Source organism: Carcharodon carcharias, chromosome 5 (assembly GCF_017639515.1).
Source record: "Carcharodon carcharias isolate sCarCar2 chromosome 5, sCarCar2.pri, whole genome shotgun sequence".
Taxonomy (NCBI): domain Eukaryota; kingdom Metazoa; phylum Chordata; class Chondrichthyes; order Lamniformes; family Lamnidae; genus Carcharodon; species Carcharodon carcharias.
The window spans coordinates 94,425,431-94,452,026 of NC_054471.1; the positions used below are offsets into that span (position 1 = coordinate 94,425,431).

The 26,596-nt window shown below is 42.1% G+C and overlaps 1 protein-coding gene across 7 annotated transcripts in view; it reads left to right on the plus strand.

Annotated features, from left to right (window-relative positions):
* sh3yl1 (SH3 and SYLF domain containing 1) overlaps positions 1-26,596 on the plus strand; it is a 180,535-nt gene that overhangs the window by 96,879 nt on the left and 57,060 nt on the right. For all 7 annotated transcript variants that reach the window (XR_005942996.1, XM_041187646.1, XM_041187647.1 and 4 more), the window contains 3 exons: positions 9,363-9,475; positions 20,621-20,749; positions 25,285-25,447. Coding sequence is in view for 6 of the 7 variants with exons in the window: in XM_041187646.1 (XP_041043580.1) it covers positions 9,363-9,475; positions 20,621-20,749; positions 25,285-25,447 (405 nt within the window). In the remaining variant the exon portion in view is untranslated. The remainder of the gene's footprint in view (positions 1-9,362; positions 9,476-20,620; positions 20,750-25,284; positions 25,448-26,596) is intronic.

Here is a 26,596-nt window from a genome sequence, read left to right on the forward strand (position 1 = left end):
GAGGAGTCCACATGGAGCATCACTGATGCAATGAGCCTCATGGCAGGGCATCATGCTTCCTCCATGGAGAGAGTGGTGACTCTCGTGGAGAGATGCCTCCAGGAGAACAATCAGGTTTTCCTGGGGTTACGCTCGGATCTGCCACCCCTCACAGTGCCAGTGGCCACGGCTGGGCATTGCCAATATGGAAGATGGTGTGGGCTTCAAGCTTCCCAGCTCGTTGCCCATCCATCGACGTTGAGCAAGGAGGTCCAGGGCAACCTCACGTCAGCACAGCAGCTGCTTGTCGTATCTGTGGGCTACTCTCACGGTGCTCCGGATGAAGACACCAGCTGTTCCACCCTCTCAGTTTCCACTTTGGGTGAGGCAGTGATGACTGGGGTGATGCCAGCTGTGGAACAGGCAGATCCCTCCCAGGCAGGCCCAGCACAGGCTCCATGGACCAGAGGACGACCGCCAAGGTCATCGAGGCCAAAAGAACAGCAGAGTCAGCAGGTTGACTCAGATGCCACTCCAAGTGATGGGGCGGCACCAAGACATATCACCTGTAAATGTAAGCATAAGGCACCTTAGGCACGCCACGGGTTTCTCACTGATGCTTTTATGTTGGCCCGAGATTGTTATTTGCGTCTGCTTGATTAACGTTTTGTTTTGAATTTGTGAGAACTTCTGATGGTGAAAATTAAAACCAGATGTGTTACCATGGATAAGGGTGGCTCCTTTGTTCTGCGTTTGTATATTTTAGATACATGTCATGGGTGTTTGGGTCGACATTGAACTTTATGTCCAAAGCCCTTAGTTGCAGCTGATGACCTGGCAGATTTAGCACTTAAGTGCCAGGTATGGAAGCGCCAGGCAAGGCTGGTCCTTCTAATCCATTTGTGTGGAGCCAGCTGAAGGCTCGTTGGATTAAAGTCTCCCGGGTGTCCCTGGCTCCATGGTGTAGCCCTGGGTCAGTGTTTAGCCCCTCAGCATTCCCCTGTACTCCCTCATCCTCAGAATCAGTGTTGGACTCATTGTGTGCAGCCGCATCCACTGCATCAACATCTTCATCGTCCAGTGCACCCCCCTTTCCAGTGCAAGATTGTGGAGAGCGCAGCATGCAACCACTATCACTGACACACAATTTGGGGAGCACTGGAGTGCGTCCCCGGAGCGGTCCAGGCACCGGAAGCGCAACTTGAGAAGACCAATGGCTGTCTCCACCACAGCCCTTGTGCTGCTGTGGCTCCTATTGTAGCGCTGCTCAGCTTCTGCTATTGGATGGCGGAGTGGCGTCATGAGCCTCCTTCCAAGGAGATAGCCCTTGTCACCCAGCAGCCATCCAACCAGCCGGGCCCCGACACCTGGGAGTGTCAGAGGATGTAGGCGGCTTGTGAGCTGGGTACCTGGCACAAACATGCAAATCTGCATCCTGTGATCACACATTATCTGCACGTTCAGGGAGTGGAAGCTCTTCCTGTTGACGAAAGCACCGGGCTCACCTGCTGGCGCCTTGATGGCCACATGTGTGCAGTCTATAGCACCCTGGACGTGAGGGAAGCTAGAAATGGCCGCAAAGCCTCTGGCTCGTTGTGCCTGACTTGCCTGGTCCCAGCGGAAGTGGCTGAAAGTCAATGCACACCTGAACAGAGCGTCTGTAACCTGCATGACACACGTGTGGACAGCTGATTGGGAGACACCTCAAAGATCACCCACCGAGCCCTGGAAGGAAACAGAGGCGTAGAAGTGGAGGGCAACTGTGACCTCCAGAGCCGCTGTCATGGGGTGTCCACCCACACAGGAGAGATCTCAGGGCCCGTCATCTGACAGATGTAGCTGACTGTCTCCCTTGACAGTCAGAGCCTCCTTCGGCACTGCACCTCCATAATATTAAGGTAGCTGCTTCGCCGCCTGTATACCCTGGCAGCAGGATAGCAGTGTCTTCTGTGGCCCCTTCCACCTTGGGCTACCTCTTGGCCCTGCACCCCTTGTGGCTCCCCTGGAGGCTGATTGTGCACTCCTGGCCTTCCTCCTCAGAGGAGCTGCCTCCAGTGGACATGTCAGAACCCATACCCAGGCTAAATGGAGGCCTCCGGAAAGCTGCAAGCCCGATAAAGATTACTGACTGCAGAGTGCTGACCTGAAGGTTCAGAATACACAGAAAGCTGCTGGAATTCATTCTGAACTGCTACAGATCACACAGGCAAGTTTAAAAAACTTTCTGCAATTAAGATTCTCAGACCAGATTGACGACCCCACTGAGCCCTCTTATCCCACCCGAGGATGAGTTTCATTAAAAAGTCTCTTACCCGCCTGTCCGTTGCACCTGTGCGCCGACCCAAAGATCGCATGGGCGCCTGAAAATCAGCATTGATTGATGACTCAGGGCCTTAAGTAGCCCGTTTAATTAATGGCAGGCACACGTCAAACTTCATCATGCGCCCGCCCAGCGAAATATTGCGATGGCACGCAGTGACATTGGGATGCTCGCCCGACGTCACCACGCTTAATTTTACGTGTTGACATGTGGGGCCCGCCCCCTGCACATCAAGCAGAAAATTCTGCCCAAGGAATGAACTGGTGTTATGGAATGGATGCAGGGATGTATATTGATTGTTAGTAATTGTAGCCATTATTAAGATAGCATATAGTTTTCCAATTTCACTCAATTGGAAAACTCATATCTTTGCAACATTCAAATGGGTATACCCTGCAGGAATGGGACTTATTAAAATTCATAGGGAAGAGTATGAGCCAGCAAATTGGGCATATTTCTCCTGAAAAGATCATATGACTTAAGTCACTGGTAAAAGAAAGTTTGGAATTACGCATCAAATATGGATAGCAAGGAGGTCCCCACAGAATTCCAGAGGTGAGTGTGACTGTCCTTGACATCAAGGCAGTATTTGACCGAGAATGGCATCAAGGAGCCCTAGCAAAATTGAAGTCATTGGGAATTGAGGAAAATCCTCTATTGATTGGAGTCATACTTAACACAAAGGAAGATGGTTGTGGTTGTTGCAGGCCATTCACCTCAACCCCAAGAGATCACTGCAGGAGTTCCACAGGGTAATGTTCTAGACCCAACCATCTTCAGCCACTTCATCTACAACCTTCCCTCCATCATAAGATTAGAAGTGGCAATGCTTGCTGAAGATTGCACAGTTTTCAGTGCCATTCGCAACTCCTCAGATACTGAACCAGTCCATGTCCATATGCACCAAGACCTGGATAACATTCAGACTTGGCTGATAATTGGTACCATAGTCAAAGAAATAATCTAACCACCTCCCCTTGACATTCAACAGCATTACCATTGCTGAACGCACCCCCGCACCCCAAACTATCAACATTCTGGGGATTGCCATTGACCAGAAACTGAACTGACCCAACCATATAAATATACTGGCTACAAGAGCAGGTCAAAGACTTGGAATTTTGCAGTGAGTAACCCACCCTCTGTCTCCCCAAAGCCTGTCCACCAAAGTCAGGAGTGTGATGGAATACTCTTCATTTACCTGGATGAATTCCGCTCCAACAACATTCAAGAAGCTGGACACCTTCCAGAGCAAAGTAGACCGCTTAACTAGTACCCCATCTACCACCTTAAATATTCACTCTCTCCATCATTGATGCACAGTGGCAGCAGTGTGTACCATATACAAGATGCACTGCAAAAACCTGTTAAGGCTCCTTCGACAGCACCTTCCAAACCCTCGACCTCTACCACCCAGAAGGACAAAAACAACAGATGCATGGGAACAAGTTCTCCTTCAAGCCACACCACACACCATCTTGACTTTGAACTGTGTTGCCATTCCTTCACTGTCACTGGGTCAAAAGTCTGAAACTCCCTCCCTATTATCACTGCAGGTGAATCTACACCAGATGGACTGCAATAGTTCAAGAAAGCAGTTCACTATCTCCTCTCATGGCAGTCAGGGAAAGGCAGAAAATGCTGGGCTTGCTCACATCCCATGAAAGGATAAAAGAAAGAATAGGAATGATACTGCTAAACTATAAGGTGATCTCATAATTTTAGATACACCTAGAATCTGAATGTAAATAATAGTCACAACCTTTACTGAATATGAACAATTATATCACAGATGTTTCCAGTCTTGCTTCTCAAAACTTTCAAGTTCTTTACAAATGAAGAAATGTGGCTGAATTTCCAGCCCTTCATTATGATTGAAAATTGTAGGAAGTGGCCTATTGCCCCGTTACCACTCTCACTATGGCCATGGCAATGTTCAGTGGGGCTTATAATGGATGTCCAGAGTGACCCTCTGAATCAGATGATAGGCCCAATTAAAATGCAAATCAGAACCAATGACGTCTACCACCCCCAAGCATCCCCACACCTGAATGGATCTATATTCTTCATCCAAGTTTCCTGATATTGTGCCGGCCCAAAGTGACAGGCTGGCTCGCAACACTCAAACTCCAGCCACATCCAACTGTCTCAATATAAGTGAGGTCTGGCCCTCCGTATTTACCAGGCCTCCCCCAAAAGGGGTAAGAGGGGAATACAATCCTTTGTGCCAGAAGCTAGTTTATAAATTTATGTTTTTATTCCTCCTGATGATCTCATTATTATATTTATTTAATGTGAAATAGATCCTTGCACAAACTTGATAGCAACCTTTGAATCTAATATGTCTTAAACGAGTTCAATTATGTATCTTGGACATTTTTCTTGCTTTTTAAATGGATTTGAATGTAACTCTTTCGAGTACAAACCCATTTCTATCTGTTTCAGATGAAGTTACATTGTTTCATAGTTTGCCATTGTGAGATTTGAACTCTTGATACTCTTTTGAGTAAACCTGTTTCCATCTGTTTCAGATGAAGTTACATTGTTTCATAGTTTGCCATTGTGAGATTTGAACTCTTGATCTTGAGGTTACAAACCCAGTACCATAACCACTTGGCTATTTAGGCCAATTTGAATTTGAATGTATATGCATGTTATCTAGGCCTAGCTGAACAATCTCACAATTTGGTCTTTTTGTTGAATCATAAGTATTATAATCCCTTTGTTTATATGATTTAGCTCATTTGCACTTTAAAATTTGTTTCACTAGTTTTTTCTTTCCTGTGGATGACCTCTTAATTTTGTAATTATAGGAGAAGTGGTCATTTCATTAAATGTGCAAAGATGTTTAATTTGGAGAGTTAGCTTTACATTAATCATTTTTGGGCAAAAATAAAGTAACCTTTCAGTTATTCACACATGATTGATTGCCATTGTCAATTTGAAAGCCAGTGGTAAGATTACCTTATCGGGTCAACATTTTAGCTTGACTGAAAAAGTGACGTGGTTGTTAGTATTTTGCTGAAAATGAAAGTGGCAAAGGAGCTGTAAATTTTAGTATGTGGTCTTGAAAATTAAAAAATAAAAAAATCAATAAATTCTACGTCATTGAACACAGATGACTCATCCTTTACTCAACACTTAGTTCTTCAAGAGCTTTGCACAGTCACTAAAAATAGTACAACTACTAACCTGTCATACATTTCTATGACAAATAGACAAGTCAATTTCAGCATTGATATGTGCTTTGTATTGAATGTATTGATTTTCATTGAATATCCCTGCTTTCCTTGTTTTGTGCACTTAATTTTGGAAAAGTTGTGAAAAGTCAAAGTGTCCTTGCTTTAAATGAAATGAAAGCAGAAAGGAGTGTTGTGAAAAGCTTTGTTACAGGTATATGTTTCCAAAGCTCACACATGCCCCAATGAATATTATGTAATAAAATTCATACATTTTTACTACACTAAAGTGTTTATGGGATAAATTTGAAAAAAGATCTTGATTATTATTTTGATACTGAATAAATTTATTTTAATTTGCAATGTTACCATGAGGGACCAGAAAATTAATGTTTTATTCCCTCATTCCCTCACCATTTACTGTCACTTTCTAATTAATTCTGCTACTGTATCTGCCTCTTTCTGCTTTCAACCTGTAGTCCTTCCATCCTACTATTACTTAGTAAATTTAAAGTATGTGTTTTTAACTCTGCATCTCAGTCTACAGGAGCCTGTAACCTCTGGCAACTCATTCAGTCCTCCTCTATTTCAACCAACTTCCACTTACAATGAGCAACGGTCTTCAATCAGTTGGGGTAAAATGACTGAGGAGCAGATGTTCCTTTTAGTTATTCATACGTTCACTGTGATGATGGCCCCTTTTCCCTCATCTCACTGATTCATTACCGTACTCTGGCTGCATTTTAGTTTTTCTTCCCCCAGCTTCAGCACATGAATCTATATTTGCTCTCTCACAATGGAGAAATAGAGGCCTGACTTTCACGCTCTCCCTCTGATGGGTTTTTAAGCAGGAGAGCGTGAAATTGAAGGAACGGGATTCCTTCTGGGTTCCTGCCCACCCCGACCTTGCAGTGATTTTGCACCGGGGCAGGCAAGGCCTCGGACACCTGCCTTTGTCCCAGTTAAGGCCTTTAAGCAGTCAATTATTGGCCACTTAAGGGCTGTTTACCACCCAGCCTCAATTTTTAGGTTGGTGGGAGGATTTATCTGCATGGGGAAGCCTGAACATGAACGGGCTTAGATCTCGGGCGAAAAGAAGATGGGGCACCTCCATCAGAAGCCCCCTTCTGACTTTGGGCTCCACCTGCCCCCTTAAGCTTTGATAGTTGCTGAAACTCCCTACAACCCCAGACCTCTCCCCTGACACCCCAATCACCCACTTTGCATGCCCCACCCAGGCCTTCCCTACCCTCCACCCTGTGACCCCTGAAACTTACCTTGCCCTCCAGTGTCGGTACTTTGACTCAGGCATCTTCCTGAAGTTCCTCTTCAGTCCACTGCAGCTCTTGTCACTGCGGGGACTGGAGAGCAGCTGGCCAATCAGATTGGCAGCACTCTAAGCTGGGACTTCCAACTAAGTGAGGGGCAGAAGTCCCGCCTGCAGCTGATTGACGCAAATTCGAGTGTGAAAAGGCTGTGGCAATATGTTTCCCGCTGACTCTTCGGATGGCGGAAGGAAAGACCCCACCATTTGAAAAATTCAGGCCAGAGTCTTTTATTTTATACAAAAACAGAATTGTCTGTGACATCTTTTGATGATCTGCTTCTATCACTGCTTATTTGTCCCTACAACCACACCAACCCCCTCCACTTCTCTCCCCCCACCCTCCCAAACACACACACACACCTTAAACCAGCTTATATTTCAGCCCTTTCTTGGATTCACTCAGTTCTGTCGAAGGGTCATGAGGACTCGAAACGTCAACTCTTTTCTTCTCCGCCAATGCTGCCAGACCTGCTGAGTTTTTCCAGGTAATTGTTTTTGTTTTGGATTTCCAGCATCCGCAGTTTTTTTGTTTTTGTCTTTTATTTTATGTTCGTCAATATGCTAGAAATTTTAAGCTTGGCTGACACTTATTGGCATCATTTTATTTGTCTTGGACCTAAATCTTTCTATTGTTTGAAGCCAAGTTTGATTTTATTTTACTGTTATCAGCATTTAGCTCATGCTGATGCCTTATTTTAAAGATTATTGATCCTGATGACTTCCTTCTAGCCTTTAAGCTTTAGTGCATTCTGCACAACTTGGTAGAAGAGCTCACAAAGACGACAAATCTAGCTGAGATGGATCTTCATTTCCAGAATACAATGCTTGATTTTTCACTCTGCTTGTAGGGAACCAACAGGCCCCAGTTTAGCAAGAACCATTCTTTTGCCAGATCTTAGAAGAACTGAGCACAAGTCAGAAGTTGTGCTTTTATTGAAGCATTAATATCCTCAATTAAAGATGATCATGGCCATTGGAGGCTCATCGTTGCTGCAGGAGTTCGCCAGGGCAGTATTCTCAACCCAACCATCTTCATTAGCTACATCATTAAGTCAAAAGTGGATCTGTCTGCTTATGTTTCTGCAGTCCTGAGTTTCAATCTCAACTTTTCTAATAATGAATTACCCCATTCCACCTATATCAAAGCTTAGGCTGACAAGTTGCCAGATAGCACTTGTACCATGTTTGTCTCTAAAAAGGAAAAGACCAACTATCATCCTCTGATATTCAATAGTACAATTCATCCTGAATCCCCACCCACCTGTATCTTGGGGATCACTGTTGATCATCAGAAACTTAACTTGAAGAGGGGACCTTGGTAGCAACAACTGTCCAGATTGCATGCTTAAGCAATCAAGCACTTAAAACAAGAATACTGGATTATTAGCTGGAATAAATGCTGAATGACCTCTACACCTGATAAGTAACAATTAGGAGATGATACAGCAGGCCTAAGTGTGAGGAACATTTTAGCATAAGGGACTGATGTTGGTGAAGTGTAAGTTGAGAGGATTTCGGGTCAAATAAATCAGAAAATATTGGAATGCCTAGTCAAGCTGACATCTATATGGAAACAATAATTTTCATTTTGGGTGTGGAGTTTTCATCAGGACAGGTGAACAGCATTTTAAAAGAAGCACAGTAAATAGAAGCAAAAGTCTCTCTCACTCCAGACACTTCACTCTTGCCACTCCCTATTATAGGATCACATTTAAGAGACTGAAGGAAGTGATGCAATGTCTCAAATGACCCAGGAGTTGTGGGTGTGGACCAACGGAGCAAGAGGCATGTAAATGTGCTGCTGTATTCGTGATGTGTATATATGTTCCAGTTCAAATTACAATAAACCCAAATATTTGTTGCATATTGTCCTGTGATACACTAAAAGAGCAAATAATATAGCATTCCCAGCTCAATAAACTGTGAGCTGCTGCTGCTCAACATCTGGCAATCAACACCCCCTCACCTGTCCCAATTTCTCCTCCCCACCTAAGAAGACCTGTTCCAGAGGTCTTCACTGGTGACCTGCCTGGGCACACCAGCGGGTGTCAGCAGCTTAACTGTCTGATGAATGAGGCACAATTCCAGCGCAGTGAACTAATTTCTACGCCAGTGTCTGAATTGCTGAGGAGGTAGAAATTGAAGAAGGAGCCTGGGAAAAGGAGAAAAGCAGGTCGACACTGAGGATGCTGCACTGGTAGATAGCTCACTGCATGAAACCAACTTTGCAGTAGCAGTAAGGAAAGCTAACTGGACTTTGTTTAAGCTTGGGAACCAGATTTCATTATTTTATGCTTAGACGTTAACATCCACAATGTGAATATAAATAGTTATGCTTCGTTTTTGTGGAACAGTTTTATTACATGCATTCCTTTTAAAATACCATTATCATTGATGCACTTGTCAATGGTGATGAATCAATGAGTACCCTCAGTTTTAATGACTAATCCCATTTTCTGTTCTCATAAATTATTGTTAAGCAGCCACATATTCTTTGGTGACATGCAAATCTTGATTGCAGTTCCACCAATTAAATCCCCTTTAACTGTTGTTATAGGTATCTGACTTGGTGATAATCCTGAATCAGAAGCGTGCAGTTGATGCTTTTGCAAAGGGGGGAAATCTCACACTAGGTGGAAATTTTACTGTTGCAATTGGACCCATTGGCAGGTGAGTTGGCAGGTGTTTGATGAATAGTTTAACATTCTTTCATCATAAAATGTTTTTGTCACTGAAATGTTAACTGTTTCAGATAGTGTCATAACAGTGTTGTCCCTTGATTTATTTTTTTAATGTAGCTCATGTTCATTTTGTGCTTATTTTGCCTAATTTTTAACAGCAACAAACTCATCTCTGTCAGATAATAACCTGGATCATCCATGAAGCGGCAATCATCATTGAATTGCCACTCCGCTCAAACTTTTCCCCGTCTCGACAATGCTCTGCATTTCTTGCCGGGTCTTCCAAGTCTAGCTTTTCCAGAAATGCAGAGTGCAACTTCCCTTGGAGAACTCCATTGCAGCACTGTGGAGTCAGGGGGAAGACAAGATATGTCCTGTTTTTAGGGCATTAGTTGTCGAATGATAAGTTTAAATGTCCAGTGTGAATGTTAGTCAATAGGTGAATGTGTGAATGTTATGAAGGGGTAGGGTGGATAGGTGGGTGAGGTAAGTGGATAGGTTAGCAGGTGGGTGGGTGAAGTGATGGGTGGATAGGGTGGCAAGCGGGTGGGATGGCAGGTGGGTCAGATAGTTGGATGGTCGAGGAGTAGTTGGACCAGTTGGGCGGGTAGTCAGGATGGTGGAGTAGTCAGTGGGTTGGAGTTATCGGGGTTGATTGGGGAGTCAGGGGAGGTGGTCAGTGTGCGTGAGTGGGGGGTCAGTTCTGTCCTTGCCCAGGAGTTAAGATGAGGATTTTTCTGTCTAACATTTCCTGGATAACTATTCAGGTAAGCCCCACGAAACTGTCCGTAGCCTCCAACTCTAACTTCAAGTCGGAGACATTCACATAGGGTCCCGTGGAACAAAGGAATTGCCCATCAGAATTTGAAACTTCCTGGGCAGTTACCACGGATGTACACGTGTCAGGACTTTAGCTGGGTCCTGATATGAATCTTGGGTCATACGTCTGGTCTCTGATGATATGGAGACCAGAAAATCTGGGCCAATAGATTTAAATGGGAAGGAAAGTCTTAGGTGAAATATGTTCAAATGAGTTTTCCTTTTTTTTTCAAAGATGAAGGAAGACGCCCTCCCCCCTCCTTTGCCTCAGCCCTTGCAAACTTTGGCTCCATCTCCAAGCTCCCTTCCCTCTAAAGTTCTTGAACATGCCCATCTTTCCTTGAACTCCATGTTTGAATCCCCCAATCAGGTTTCCACCCGCTGCTACAGTACCAAAGCATGCTCTCGTCATTGTCACAGATTGACGTCTTATGTGATGATGACCTTGGTAAACTATTCCTCCTCAATCTGTTTACTGCCTTTGACTTGGCTGACCACACCATGCTTCTCCAATGCCTGTCCATTATCATCAGATGGGCAGGACTGCATTCACTTGGTTTTGTTCTTCTTAATCCAGCTGTAGCTAAAGAATCATCTGGCATGGCTTCTAATCCTGCTCTTGCAATGTTATCTCCGGTGTCTTCCAAGGTCCCCACCTATTTCTTATTTACTGGTTTAAATTTAGTTTACTGTATTCACTACTCATAGTATGGTCTCTCCTTCATCAGGGAGACTTAAAAACAAGTTGGTTGACCACTTGGTGGAATACACCCGGTCAGTCATCAAGCTTGACCGCAAGTTTCTGTTTGCCTGTCATTTTACTTCACTGCCCACTCCTACTTTGGCTTCTCTGTCCTTGGCCGCCTACAATGTCCAAATGAATTCAATGTAAGGTAGAGAATTGGGTGCTTTACAGCTTTCCACACTCAACAAGGTGTTCAACAAATTCAGATCATAACCTCTGCCCCAATTTTTTTCAAATGGCAGCAGTTGGTGATGATTCTGCTATTCTCATTTACAACTCACCCAGACCCATCTTTCATTTCTTTGCTTGTCTCATTACCATCTCTTTTTACTTTGTGCCATCACCTCTTTTATTATTTAATCTTGCCTGACTTCTGATGTATCACAGACCTTCCCTCTTTTCTCTGCCTCTGTACTTGTTTAAAACAAATAATTTTCCCAATTCTGCTGCAAGGTCACTAACCTGAAAGGTTGACTGTCACCCTCTTTCCACACATGTTCCCTCACCTGCTTAATACATCCAGTATTTTCTGCTTTTATTCTTTAGCCTCTTTAAGTCAAGGATGGATCACTTCCTGCAGAGATTTTATTTCTCAATGGAATATATGTTTAAGAATTATGAAATATTTCTTTAAATTTAGCCATTGCTTATCTACCATCATACCTTTTAATCTAATGTTCCAATGTACCTTAGCCAGCTTGCCCTTTATATCTAAACAATTGACTTTACATTTAAGACTCTAGTTTCAGACATGACTATGTCCCTCTTGAACTCAATGCAAAATTACTCATATTATGATCACTGTTCCCCTGAGGTTGCCTTACTATAAAATTTCTAATTAACCATGTCTCATTACACAAGACAGGACCTAAAATAGCCTATTCCCTGGTTGGTGCCATGACAATTGCTCTAAGAAACTCTCTCGAATCTATTCCATGAACTCATCCTCCCATTTTTGCCAATTTGATTTGCTCGGTCTATGTGAAGATTAAAGTTTCCCACAATTATTGCATTATTTTCTTTCTTAAAGAGTACACTGTCCAAGAGGATAGCTACTGCAAGGAGTCTGAAAACTACTCCCACCAGTGTTTCCTGCCCCTTGTAATTTCTAATCTTCACCCAGGATTCTACTTCCTGATCTTCCAAGGCAAGATACATCCTCGCAAGTGTGTTTAGGTCATCCTTTATTATCAGGTCTACAGCCCCAAAACCACAGCACCCCCGCAACCTCTTTCCACCTTGCCTGTCTTTTAAAACATCCTGGAGGACTAAATTCCCAACCTTGATCACCATGCAACCATGTCTCTGTAATGGCTATTATATCAAACCCATTTAACTATATTTATGCCATTAATTCATCGAATTCATCATTGTTATGAATGCTGTGTGGATTCAGATAAAATGTCTTTAATTTTAACTTTTTACCATCCTCCCCTAATTTGACCTTGGTTGCTGAGACACCATTACCATTAAACACACTGTCCCATCCTGTCGCACTCTACATAACTTTACTCAAAAAGCTATACTGCTCTATGGCTTGACTTTTCTCTTTAGATTTATAAATTTCCCCCCACCTATATCCGCCCACCCTTACACTCACAATCACTGCATCATTTAGTTTAAAGCCCTATCTATGATCCTAGTTATTTAGTTTGCTAGAATATGGGTCCCAGCCCAGTTAAAGTGGAGCCTGTCCCACCTGAACAACCCCCTCTCCCTTTAGTACTAGCTTTTCAAATCGAAACTGCCGTCTCCCACACCGCACTTTGAGCCAGGCATTCAACTCTCTTCTACAGTTGGGCAATAAATGCTGGTGTTTCCAGTGATGCCCGCATCCTAGGAATGAATAAAAAATAAGTAAATAAATATGTTTGGCCCTATGCTGATTTTGCTTAACTCGGGTTGTAATCCAGGTATTAACTTGTTAATATGAAGGTTAGTTCCTCAAACTCCCTCAGTATAACCCCCATTCCTTTTTGTATCCATATTGTTGATTTTTATCTGGATCATGACAACTGAAACATCCTTCCTGCCTCCCCCACCCCCTTGACGCACTTTCTTCAAATTCTTCTCCAGCACTGAGGAGACATCCTTAACTGTGGCACTGAGCAAACAACATAGCTTTTGGGACTACAAGTCATGGCTGCAGAGAACAGTATCTAATCCCCTGACTGTACTATTCTCTATCACTATCACATTCCTTTTTCCTCCACATACTTGAATGGCCTTCTGCACCGAATTGCCATGGTCAAGTTGTCCATCCTCCCTGCAGTCTTTGTTCTCTTCATTGCAGATAGAAAGTACCTTGTACCTATTGGACAAGGTCGAAGTCTGAGGTTCCTTCATCATTGCATCCTGGATCCCCATACAGTTACATCTTCCTGTCCCTGACCACTGACCAAATATAAACTGCTACCTAACCTAACGGGCGTGATTGCCTCTTGGATCAGTGACTTATCACAGTAGCTGCAGCTTGGACTTCAGCTCAGCAATCCTAGGCCAACGCTTAACTACTGATGTGGTTGCTCACTATCTAATTTTCTCCACTAAATCTCTCAACTTGCAGGGACAACCCATCATTTGCCATGCCATTCCTAGCTAACCTTGTTTTATATATTTAATTAGTTAAGGTTTTTATTCACTCAATATTTTTAGTATAATTAACTAGTTATTGTTTTTATTTTAAATTATCAATTTAATAAGGTAATAGTCATAGATTCCTAGCTCTTAGTTTAAAATGCTTCCCTTGCTTAAAGGGCGATTTTTTAAAAAATATATCAACCAATCACCCGCCTGCAATGAGGTCCATCCTTGATTTTTGTTTTTGCTCTGTTTCTCTCTCTCTCTCTCTCTCTCTCTCTCTCTCTCTCCACTCCTCCTTTTTATCCCCACTCTCAGTATGTTAGACAGAGCTAAGCGATTCCATAACCAACTGATCAGATCTAAGCTCTGCAGTCATGCTACATCCAGTCGTAAATGGTCGTGGACAATTAAACAGCTAACTGGAGGGAGAGGCTCCACAATATCCCCATCCTTGATGATGGGGGAGCCGGGCACATCAGTGCAAAAGAGAAGGCTGAAGCGTTTGCAACAGATGACTGTCTTCAGCCAATTTGATTCACTACACGTGATATCAAGAAACGACTGAAGGCACTGGATACAGCAAAGGCGATGGGTTCTGACAATATTCCGGCAATAGTACTGAAGACTTGTGCTCCAGAACATGCCGCACCCCTAGCCAAGCTGTTCCAGGACAACGACAACACTGGCATCTACCCAGCAATGTGGAAAATTGCCCAGCTATGTCCTGTACACAAAAAGCAGGAAAAATCCAACCCGGCCTTACCACCCCATCAGTCTACTCTCAACCATCAGCAAAATGATGGAAAGCATTTTTAACAGTGCTATCAAGCGCCACTTAACCATAAGATGTAGGAGCAGAAGTTGGCCATTTGGCCCATAAAGTCTGCTCTGGCATTCAATGAGATCATGACTGATCTGATAATCCTCAACTCCACTTTCTTGCCTTTTCCCCATAACCCTTGATTCCCTTACTGATTAAAAGTATTGTTTGTCTCAGCCTTGAATATACTCAATGACCCAGCCTCTACAATCCTGTGCAATAAAGAATTTGACAGATTGACTACCCTCTGAGAGAAGAAATTCCTCCTCATCTCTGTTTTAAATGGGTGCCCCTATACTCTGAGATTACAACCCCAGGTCCTAGACTCTCCCAGAAGGGGAAACAACCTCTCAGTATCTATCCTGTCAAGCCCCCTAAGAATCCCATATGTTTCAATAAGGCCGCCTCTCATTCTTCTATACTCCAATGAGTACAGGCCCAACCTACTCAACCTCTCCTCATAAGAAAATCCCTCCATCCCCAGGATCAACCTAGTGAGCCCTCTCTGGACTGCCTCCAATGCCAGTATATGTTTCCCTAGATAAGGGGACCAAAACGGTTCACAGTATTCTAGATGTGGTCTAGTACCTTGTATAGTTTTAGCAAGAGTTCGCTATTTTTATACTCCATTTCCTTTGAAATAAAGGCCAACATTCCATTTGCCTTACCTATTACCTGCTGAACTTGTATACTAGCTTTTTGGGTTTCTTCACGAGGACTCCCAAATCCTTGTGTGCTGCAGCTTTCTTCAGTTTTTCTCCATTTAAATAATATTCAGCTCCCCTATCCTTCCTGCTGAAGAGCATAACCTCACACTTTCCCACATTATATTCCACCTGCCACATTTTTGCCCCTCACTTAACCTGTCTACATCCCTCTGTAGACGCGTCATGTCATCCTCACCACTTGCTTTCCCACCTATTTTTGTGTCATCCGCAAACTTGCTGATAGTACATTCATTTCCCTCATCCAAGCCATTGATATATATTGTTAATAATTGTGGCACCAGCACTGATCCTTGTGGCACTCCACTAGTTGCAGATTGCCATCCTGAAAATGCCCCTCTGTATCTCAACTCTCTGCTTTCTGTTAGCCAGTCCTCTATCCATACTAATATACTACCCCCAACACCATGGCTCTTATTAAGAAGCCTTATGTGTGGCACATTATGCTTTGCAATAACCTGCTCACTGACGCTCAGTTTGTGTTCCGCCAGAGCCACTCAGCTCCTGGCCTCATTATAGCCTTAGTTTAAACATGGACTGAAGAGCTGAACTCAAGAGGTGAGAGTGACTGCCCTTGACATCAAGGCCACGTTTGTGTGGCATCGGGGAGCGTTCGCAAAACTGGAGTCAATCGGAATCAGGGGGAAAAGCTCTCCGCTGGTTGGAGTCAGACCTAGCACAAAGAAAGATGGTTGTGGTTGTTGGAGGTCAGTCATCTTAGTTCCAGGACATCACTGCAGGAGCTCCTCAGGGTAGTGCCCTTGGCCCAACCATCTTCAGCTGCTTCATTAGTGACCTTCTATCATAAGGTCAGAAGTGGGGATGTTCGTTGATGATTGCACAATGTTTAGCGCCATTCACAAGTCCTCAAATACTGATGCAGTCCATGTCCAAATACACCAAGACCTGAACAATATCCAGGTTTTGGCTGACAAGTGGCAAATAACATTCACGCCACACAAGTGCCAACAAGTGAGAATCTAGCCATCGCTGCTTGACATTAAATGGTATTACCATCACTGAATCCCCCACCATCAACATTATTATGATATTGCAGGTGGTATTTGCCAGGCTGACCAAATCCCAAAGGGAAACTTGGCCACGCTGTCATAACAATTTTGCAATTTGTATCTATTACGAGAAAGTTTGCACACTTTCACACAAGTTTGCACACGTCAGAAGTAATGAATCCACTACCACCTTTTGAAATATTAAAGATTAAATCAAAACATTTACTAACAAAAGGAAAGAAAACTTAAACACACAAGACTACAGTTATAGTTACATTTAGCTTTATAACAGTTGTTGCAAGATTTCTACTTAACCAGACTCCCAACTATAGACCCCTTTCAGGCAACAGCCCAAATAGATTCTTAATCTGCAAAACATCCTGCAATATTACCACAGGAACCCACTATTGCTATAAAGGAGGTATTTCACTGCTGCTCCCTCCCTGTCAACAATGGAACTCCAAAGGTTTTTAACACAACCTTGGTTACTGGAACAGCAAACTTCTCCACGGTGGCTAAAGGCTTTTCCCACAAGCCTGTTTCACACAGTGTCCCTTTCAGGATCTCACATGGCCACACCTATACAGCTTTCCATCTTTCTTTAAATATATTTTCTTCTTTTTGATCTGTAAATCCCATTGTTTCAACCGTTCTTTGGAAGTCACTTTTCCAGAATATAAAAATCTTTCATGATGTCACTATGGCTAGCACTTTTGGGGAAAAATAAACTTCTTAACTTTGCCTTATTCATGTTGTAAAACATCTTATCATGTCCCTTTGAAAATCAAACAACCTCTCAACTTATCTAAAAATGCAAATTCAATTCACACTGTATCTGCTGAGCCTTCATCCTAGCTCACCCATCTCCATTTCAAAAATGCCTGTTTACACCTTTTGATGATTCAAACCTTGCAATCTGACTGTCTGCAGTTTAATTAAACTAGACACACGCACATACACACAAATATGCATACACACTGAACCATAAGCCTGCTTCAGTATCCCACAGCAATAATAGGGAAGAAAAATGATATTTCCTTTGCAACATCCTGGGGGTTACCATTGACCAGAAAATGGACTGGACTAGCCATATAAATACTGTGGTTACAAGACCAGGTCAGAGGCTCGGAATCCTGTAGTGACTAACGCCCCTCTTGACTCCCCATAGCCTGTCCACTGTCTACAAGGCACACATCAGGAGTGTGATGGAATGCTCCCCACTTGCCTGGATGAGGGCAGCTCCAGCAACACTCAAGAAATTTGATACCGTCCAGGTCCAAGCAGCACACTTTATTGTCACCCCATCCACAAACATTTACATTCACTCCTTCCACCACCGACACACAGCTGCAGCAGTGTGTACCATCTACAAGATGCACTGTAGGAACTCACTAAGGCTTCTGAGACAGCACCTTCCAAACCCGACCACTACCATGTAGAAGGATGTGGGCAGCCGATACATAGGAACACCACCACCTGGAAGTTCCCCTCCAAGCCACTCACCATCCTGGCTTGGAAATATATCGCCATTCCTTCACTGTTGCTGGGTCAAAATCCTGGAACTCCCTTCCTAACAGCACCGTGGGTATACCACACCACATGGACTACAGTGGTTCAAGAAGGCAACTCATGACCACCTTCTCAAAGACAGTTAGGGATGGCTAATAAATGCTGGCCTAGCCAACCATACCCACATCTCATGAGTGAATAAAAAAAGAAAAATATTGTCCTCTGGTCTTAACTCCCACTCCTTTATCCTACCACTTTTGATTGCTAACCCTGTTCTCGCTGTGTTCTTGGCCAGCAAATTATTCACATTTAAAATCTATATAAGTAGCATTATAATTTGCCTCATGGATTACTTTCATACCAAAAACAACATCATGTGCCCAATAACTTTTCCCAGAGGATAAATACACACATGTAGAAGTATGTCACTGATGATTAAAAATAGAAAGTGTTTGGTGTTTGATTCCAGGCTAATTGCTTTGATCTCTTGATTATGATACCCTAAACATTTGTACTCCACTTCTAATCTACCTTGTTCTTTAAAGGTCATGTTAAGAATTTGTGTTATTGCTCTGTTTTTCTCAACCAGTCAACTCTATCTTGGACCGCCCTGTAGAATTCAAAAGTGTTTGGAAAAGTTAAATTTTTGTCGCTTCTATTAGTTTCAGAAATGGAAGGCAGATGAAAAGATAAAAGATATACTTCATAGTCTTGTAATTACGGGTTTCCTTTTTACTGCCTGATCATCAATTGGGTGCAGCACAAAAAGGAAAATCCAGTGGGTAAGATCACACGCCTGTTGCAAACCCCACTCCGTTTTCTATGCTCCGCCCAGGTAAAGCTTAATGCCCAAGTGGTAAAGATCCATATATTAGCTTAGATAGTTGAACACTAATCCTGGAGACATTCCATTTTTCAATATCCATGTAACTAAAAGGTAGTGATTTGCATTTCACTGGGTAAATGTATGAAATTTAACTTTGATAGTTATAGTTTGATCAACTGATTTTGTGGAGACATTTTCAGACTTTTGCAAGATTTTTAATATCCATCTCCTACATACGGTGTTATTCAGTGAGGCACACATGCTGGAAGGACTGCTTTCAATGAAAGCCCTGACTATGTTTAGCTTTGAAGGAACAAAGATCCAATAATTACATTGCCTCTTGACTGTATGGGGAAAATTTGCATTGCATTGCCTGCTGAAACATTGGTTTCAGTGCAGTCTTCTGATTTATCACCTTTTCCTTTGTTTAAAGTTAATTACATGCCAGCTTACATCTTATAGTGACTTTGGCATAGCAACAGGTCCAAAATCACTTCATTTTGGCAACAGCCAGGAATAAAGCTCAGTGGGATGAACTAAAGCATTGTCAAACAGAGGTTCCTAAGATAAAAACAAAAAAACTGCGGATGCTGGAAATCCAAAACAAAAACAGAATTACCTGGAAAAACTCAGCAGGTCTGGCAGCTTATATTTCAGCTCTTTCCTGGACTCGAACTCAAGTTCTGTCGAAGGGTCATGAGGACTCGAAACGTCAACTCTTTTCTTCTCCGCCGATGCTGCCAGACCTGCTGAGTTTTTCCAGGTAATTCTGTTTTTGTTTTAGAGGTTCCTAAGAGGCTTTTGAAGAAAGAGAATACAAAATGAAGTTAGTTAGGCTCCATCACTGAGGTGGAAAGGAATGCAGAGAATGTCAAATTCAGGAGAATAAGGAAACTGTTGACAGATAGCATTGGAGAAAGTTTCAGGAACATGGAAGGGCAAGGCTGTGGAGGAACTTGAAGATGAGAAGAAGGACTTTAAGTTTAATGGAGTTTGACGAGCAAATGGAAGTTCTCAAGTCCAGTGATAATTTGGGAGCTAAACTTGTGGGATGTGCAGTTGATGGTGTTTTGGACAGCCTGCAGTTATACAAAGAGCTAATAGCATTTTGAACAAGCTGTGGTATATAAAGGGTAGAAATCAAGACCCTGGTAAGGAGAGCTTTAGAGGAATTGAGCAAGCCAGAGATGATGAAAGATTGTCTTGGGTGGAAGAGAGTGGTGTTGGCCAGGTGGAAATAGTCAGTCTTGGTGGGAGCTGAGTTGAATCACAACTGAGATATCAGACAGAATTTCATGATTTTGCAATGAGCAGAACAGAAGACTGGGGTGTAGCCTTTTTGGCAGGAACTATAAAGGATAGCTTTAGTCTTGATTATCTTTGGTTGATGAAAGCCCTTATTGATCTTGCAGTTTAACACCGGAGTGTTGGTGGTGTAGTCATAAGTGGTAGAGTTAAAAGGATATTGGGAATTAATGTATAGTATTAAATCAGACCAATGACATTATTGCAGTGTCCTACCATGCTTACAAAATTCATGAAGTTCTTATGAGATACTATCATAACATTAAAGTTATACTTTAATGTTATTAAAAGGAAAAATCGCATATTCATAACCCATAATTATTCATCCTAAGTTACTTTTGAAATGTAATCACTATTGTCACGTAGAGAAACACGACAGTTAAATTGCACACCGCAAGATCTCAAAAAGCAATATGATGACAATCATATCATCTGCTTTAGTCATGTTTGTTGAGGATTATATATTGGTTAGAGCACAAAGAATGCTCACCTGCTCTTTGAATAGTGCCATGGAATCTTTTACATCCACCTGAGAGGGCAGATAGTCCCAGTTTAATATCTTATTTAAAAGGTAGTACTTCTAAAATTCCAGCAATATTGCGCTGCAACTGTCAGCTTAGCTAAAGCACTCAAGTCTCTGGAGTGGGACTTGAAACATGTTGACTCTGAAGCAATACTGAATCAAGGCTGATGCCATTATGACTAACAAAAAGTAAAATAGTACCTGTCTGTACATTTTTTAATTTGCTGTACTGTGCTGCTTATAAACATAAAATATATGTTGTTTTCCAGAAACTTAGAGGGAGATGTTGCTGTAAGAAGTTCAGCTGCAGTATACACCTACTGCAAGTCACGTGGGTTGTTTGCTGGAATATCATTAGAAGGTTCTTGTTTGATTGAAAGAAAAGAGACCAATCGCAAGTAAGTTGTAGTCAGAACCTAGAAGTGTTCTTCATTTAGTTATGAACAACATATTGTACAAAAACCAAATGACACATTTATGTTGGCATACTGCATCACGGAGTCATAGAATGCAAGGTCTGGTCTCAGAATTTATCACATGATGAGTAAGCATTTCCAGAAGGAGATATAAGGGAGACACCAAGTGGTGGCAAAGCACATAACAGCTAGACTTAGGCTGTCGGAAGAGGAAAATCCACTTTTTCCATTTGTTAACTGTTAATATATCTTGTATGTTCTTGTAAAATCTCCTGCATACCTGACACTATAGGTAAAATTTTTATTTTGCTTTTTTTCTTAATTGTAAATAGTTATTTCACTGCCGATTAATAGAACAATATGTTGTTATTGAATTAAAATTTGACTTAGCTGAATAATCATCAGCATTATTGATATTAACAAAGAACTTGGAATACAGATTTTTAAATCAGGGACTGATTCTAAAGACCTGGTTTGAAGTGTGTTTTAAAAGGCCAAAAGTTAATTTTAATGTTACATTAACTATATCTCATGCCTAATAGCATACCAAAATGCCGGAATAGTCTTCGAGTCATAAAGTTTCAAAACCTATTATTCATTACTTCATTAATGATAACAGGGCCAAGTTTCTGCTTGTTCTCTGTAGTTATATTAGTTTAATTCAGGCGGAATCAGTGCAAAGCCCAAAACCATTTATGCTGTGTATTCACAATCTTTTATACTGGATCAACATTTAATTTGCCCAAATCGGGCACTGCCCACACAATATTCCAAGTCTCCAGGTTAAAATAGTGAGATTCTGCTGAATGCGTTGGTTCTGCATGGCCCTTCAAATTGTGCTCATTTTCATCGGTGACTGGCACTGGTAGGCACATTTTAAATGTTTATTTCTATCAAAATATTTAATATGCTAAGAAACTGATCAGTGTACACCAATAGAACTACGAAATGGTTCAGCATGGTTTTTGCTTCAGGTCATTTTCAGTGGCTTTAAGTCAGGTTACTTCCAGGTAGAGAACTGGACAATCTTATTAAAATGTTTATTTTAGTGATCAACCCATTTTCTGGTGCATTTTTAAAATAACTGCACCTATCTACTTTTTTATTCATTTCTTCAGGGGTGTGGATATCACTCGCAAGGCCAGCATTTAATGCTCATCCTTAATTGCCTTGAGAAGGTGGTGTTGAGCCACCTTCTTGAACCATTTATCCATTTAAGGTACTCTCACAGTGCTATTAGGGGAGAGTGTTCCAGGATTTTATCCAGCAATGATGAAGGAATAGAGATATATTTCCAAATTATGCTGATGTGCGATTGGGGAAAAATTGAAGGTGGCTCCATAAACAACCTCATCCTCATGATGGAAGATGAACAGCAATAAATGCCAGCCTTGCCAGTGATGTCCACAGTCCTGATGAATTAGATAGGTGCAGTTATTTTAAAATAGGTGCTCCCATGCATCTGCTGTACTTGTCCTTCTAGGTTACAGAGGTTGCAGGGTAAGGAGGTGCTGATGAAGAAGCCATGATGAATTGTTGCAGTGCATCTTGTTGATGGCACACACTCTGTCTGTGGTGAAAGGAGTGAATGTTTAAAGTAATCAATTGGCTGTCAAGCATGCTTCTTTATCCTTAATGGTGATGAGCTTCTTGAGAGTTGTTGGAGCTGCACTTATCCAGGCAAGAGGAGAATGATTCGTCATACTCCTGCGTTGTGCATTGTAAATGGCCGACAAGCTTTAAGGAATCAGGATGTGTTATTTGCTGCAGACCTCTTAGCCTCTGACCTGCTCTTGTAACCACAGTATTTATATGGCATGTCCAGCTATGTTCAGGATGTTGATGCTGAGGGATTCAGTAAAGGTAATGCCATTGAATGTCGTGGGGTGGCACTTAGACTGTTTCTTATTAACAATGCTCATTGTCTGGCGCTTGAGTAGTATGAATACTTGCCACTTAAGAACCCAAGCCTGAATGTTGTCAGGTCTTGTTGCATGTGGGCATGGGCTGTTTCATTAACTATGGACTTGCAAATAGTACAGAGCACTGTGCAATGTTGAACATCCCCATTTCAAATTTTACGATAGAAGGATAGTCATTGATAAAGGAGCTAAAGATGGTTGGGCCTTGGACATTGTACTGAGGAACCCCTGAAGCAATGTCCTGAGGCTGAGATGAATGGCCTCCAACAACTAAAACCACCTTCCTTTGTGCTAGCTATAACACCAGCCTATAGAAAGATTCTCCCCTGATTCCCATCAACTTCATTTTACTAGGGCTCCTTGATGCTCCACTCAGTCAAATGCTGCCTTTCTGTCAAGGGATAACACTCTCAACTCACCCTGAGAATTCAGCCCTTTTGTCCACATTTGAACCAGGCTGCAATGAAGTTTAGAGTTGCCCTGCCAGAATCCAAACTGAGCATCACTGAACAGGTTACTAGTGAGTAAGTGTCACTTGAAAGCACTGTCAACGACACTCACCACCACTTTGCTGATGACTGAGAGTAGACCTATATACCAATGATTGGCCGGATTGGATTTGTCCTGTATTTTGTGGACAATACATACTTGGGCAATCTTCCACATTGTCAACTAGATGCCAGTGTTATAGATGTACTGGAACAGCTTTGGCTAAGAGGCGCAGCTAGTCTTGAAGGGCATGTCTTCTGTACTGCAGCCAAGATGTAATCAGTTCCATAGCCTTTGGTGTATCCATGGTGCTGAGCCATTTGTTGATATGGAATGAATCAAATTGGCTGAAGACTAACATCTGTTACAGTGGGAACCTCAGATAGAGGTCAAGATTGTTCATCCACTTGGAACTTCTGGTTGAAGATAGTTTCAAACACCTTAGCCTTGTCTGTTGTACTGAAGGGCGGGTCCCTGTCATTTTTGAGGATGGGGATGTTTATGGGGCCGCCTCCTCCTGTTAGATGTGAAATTGTCCATCGCCATTCACAACTGGATGTCTTAGTACTGCAGAGCTTTGACCTGATCCATTGGTTGTGGGATTGCTTAGTGATGTAGCTTTTTCCTTCTGCTGTTAAGCATGCACGTAGTCCTGTGTTGTAGCTTCACCAGGTTGACACCTCATTTTTAGATACATCAGTGATTCTTGTAGCATGCTCTTCATTCCTTATTGCATCAGGTTTGGCTCTCTGGCTTGATGATGATTATAGAGACAAGTATACCCTGAACCAGGAGATTACAGATTGTGGTGGAATACAATTCTGCTGATGCTGATGGCCCACACTGATTCATGGGTGTCTAATTTTGAGCTACTAGATTTGTCCTGAATCAATCCCATATAGCATTGGGGTAGTGCCCCACACTGGTGGGTGCTTTCAGCATGCAGACAGGACTTTGTCACCAGAGGGGCAGTATGGTTACAAGTGATGTAATGGACAGATGCTTCAACGATGGGTAGATTGGCGAGGATGAGGTCAAAAGTAGGTTTTTACCTAATGTTGGTTCTCTCACCACTTGCGGCAGGCCCACTCTGGCAGCCATGCCCTCCAGGACTCAGCCAGCTTGGTCAGTAGCAGTGTTACTGAATTACTTTTGGAGATGGACATTGAATTACTTCAATGTCCATCTCCAAAAGTAATTCAGTAACACTGCTACTGACTAATGTCCACGAAGATACATTTCATGTCTACGCCATCCTCAAGTGGTGTTCAACATGGAGGTGCACTGATTCATCAGCTGAGGTAGGGTGTTAGATGACAAATAGCTGGAGTAATCTTTACCCATGTTTGACCTGATGCCATGAGACTTCATGGGTCTGGGGCCAGTGTTAAGGACTCCCAGGGTCACTCTATTCCACCTGTATACCATGGTACTACCGTCTCTAGTGGATTTGTTCTACCAGTGGGTCACCCCTTTTTGGGTGCAATTTCTTGTTTTGCAGAGATCTTCCCCCAGTATATTGATCTCTCCTTCAATTTTACTCCTCAAGGACTATTCAGTCTGTTTAGTATGTTATGGTGCTGTATTGTTCACACGTAATTCAGTCCACTTATGCTATTCCTGTATGAATGGAGTATTCAAGTTTATAACGCAAAACTGGATTGTGGACATCTTTCCTTAATGTAAGACCGCATACTGTGTATGAAATCACTTAGCTCCTTTTGTTTTTCTAAACCTTTCTACATAAATGTGTATATGCTTGAAAAAGAAACACTTAAAAAGGTGTGGGGGAAGGACAAGAAATAAGTAGAAAGCTCTATCACAGAAATCCTAAATTGGGCTGAATAGCTTCCTTTGGTTCTGTATGTTTCCATGACTCTATGTAGACTTACTTCCTTAACTAAACTAACACCTGTGTGAAATGATTTTTAGCTCTGTGTATTAATAACGCCTTAAAATATAATGTACACATGCTTATAATATACTGTTTGAGTTTTAGGTTAATTTGTAAAATGTACAATAATTTCACGTTTATGCAACAATGTCTAATGCAGAATGTTCTACTTGTCTGAAAAATGTTTGTCCATGAAAATATTTGTTAAATAGGTTTTACTGCCAGGACATCCGAGCATGTTCAATTTTGTATGGAGATGTCGAGCCTCCAGCTGTAACCCAAGAACTGTATGACATACTGGACACTTTCACTGAGCAGTACCAAAAGGAAGAACAGCGTGGAAATAAGAGAAAAGTATCAAGAGCACAGACAAAGGTTTGTGAGCTGTTTTGTTATATACAAAATAGGAGTGTTTTTTTAATCAGCCAGAAACAGATTTTTTCAGTCTGATTTTTGTACCAGAGCCGAAGTAAAGATTCCACTTAAAGCAGTTGCATAGTACCTTGGATGCATTAGACTGTGTCCTACTGACCTCAGACACTATATAAAGGGAGACATGTTAGAAACTATATTTTAAACTGCTTCCGCATTAGTAAGTGAACAAAAATGCTACAATGTTTAAAACAGAAGTTGTTGTAACAACAAGATAGCTTAACCTAAATCCTGAACAGTTAAAATGGTGCCTATCTTCCTTTATGCTGTCTTCAGGATAACTGATTCAAAGCATGTCGAAAAAGCCTTTCTCTTATAGTCATTTACCTTAATTCAGGTGTCAACCTTGGACCAATTGGTGGTATTCTTCCTCTCTCTGAGTCAGAAGGATACGCATTCAAGCTTCAAAGACTTGAGCGCACAATCTAGGCTGATGCCAGTGCAGCACTGAGAGAGTGGTAGACTGCTGGAGGTGCAGTCTTTCAGATGAGATGGTAAACCAAAGCCTCATCCGCCCCAGGGTGGGCATAAAAGATTTCATGGGATTAGTCAAAGAAGGTCGAAGGAGTTCTCCTGGCTTCCTGGCCAACGTTTATTTCCCAACCAACAATCTCGAAAATAGATTGTGCTCTGTGGGGTCTTGTGCAAAAATTGGCAGTCCATTTTCAGGCATAATAAAAATGACTGCACTTCAAAATTACTTAGTTAACTACAGTGAACAGAGAGACATTTATGGAGCTTACACTTATCAAAAGTATTTACTTATCCCACATTCTCATTCCCATCATTATATGCCTTTTGAACAAGTTTCACTTGTTCTTTACTGAAGTATTGATCAGCAATAAGCGTTCCCTGGTCAATTTGTTTAAGGTGATTCTACCTATCTTTGAAATTAATCCTTTTAGAATGATATACCTCTCTCTGCATCCTATTCTTTTTAAATCCCGGGTCATATTAAACTTCATTTTTTTCTGGGCTCTCAGTAATCTGGCGGTACCACAATTTCCATTTTCTGAAATTTACCTAGATAAATTGCCATTGCCGAGTCAATATTTGTACTAATCTTGAGATTAATAGATTTTCTTTGGTCCA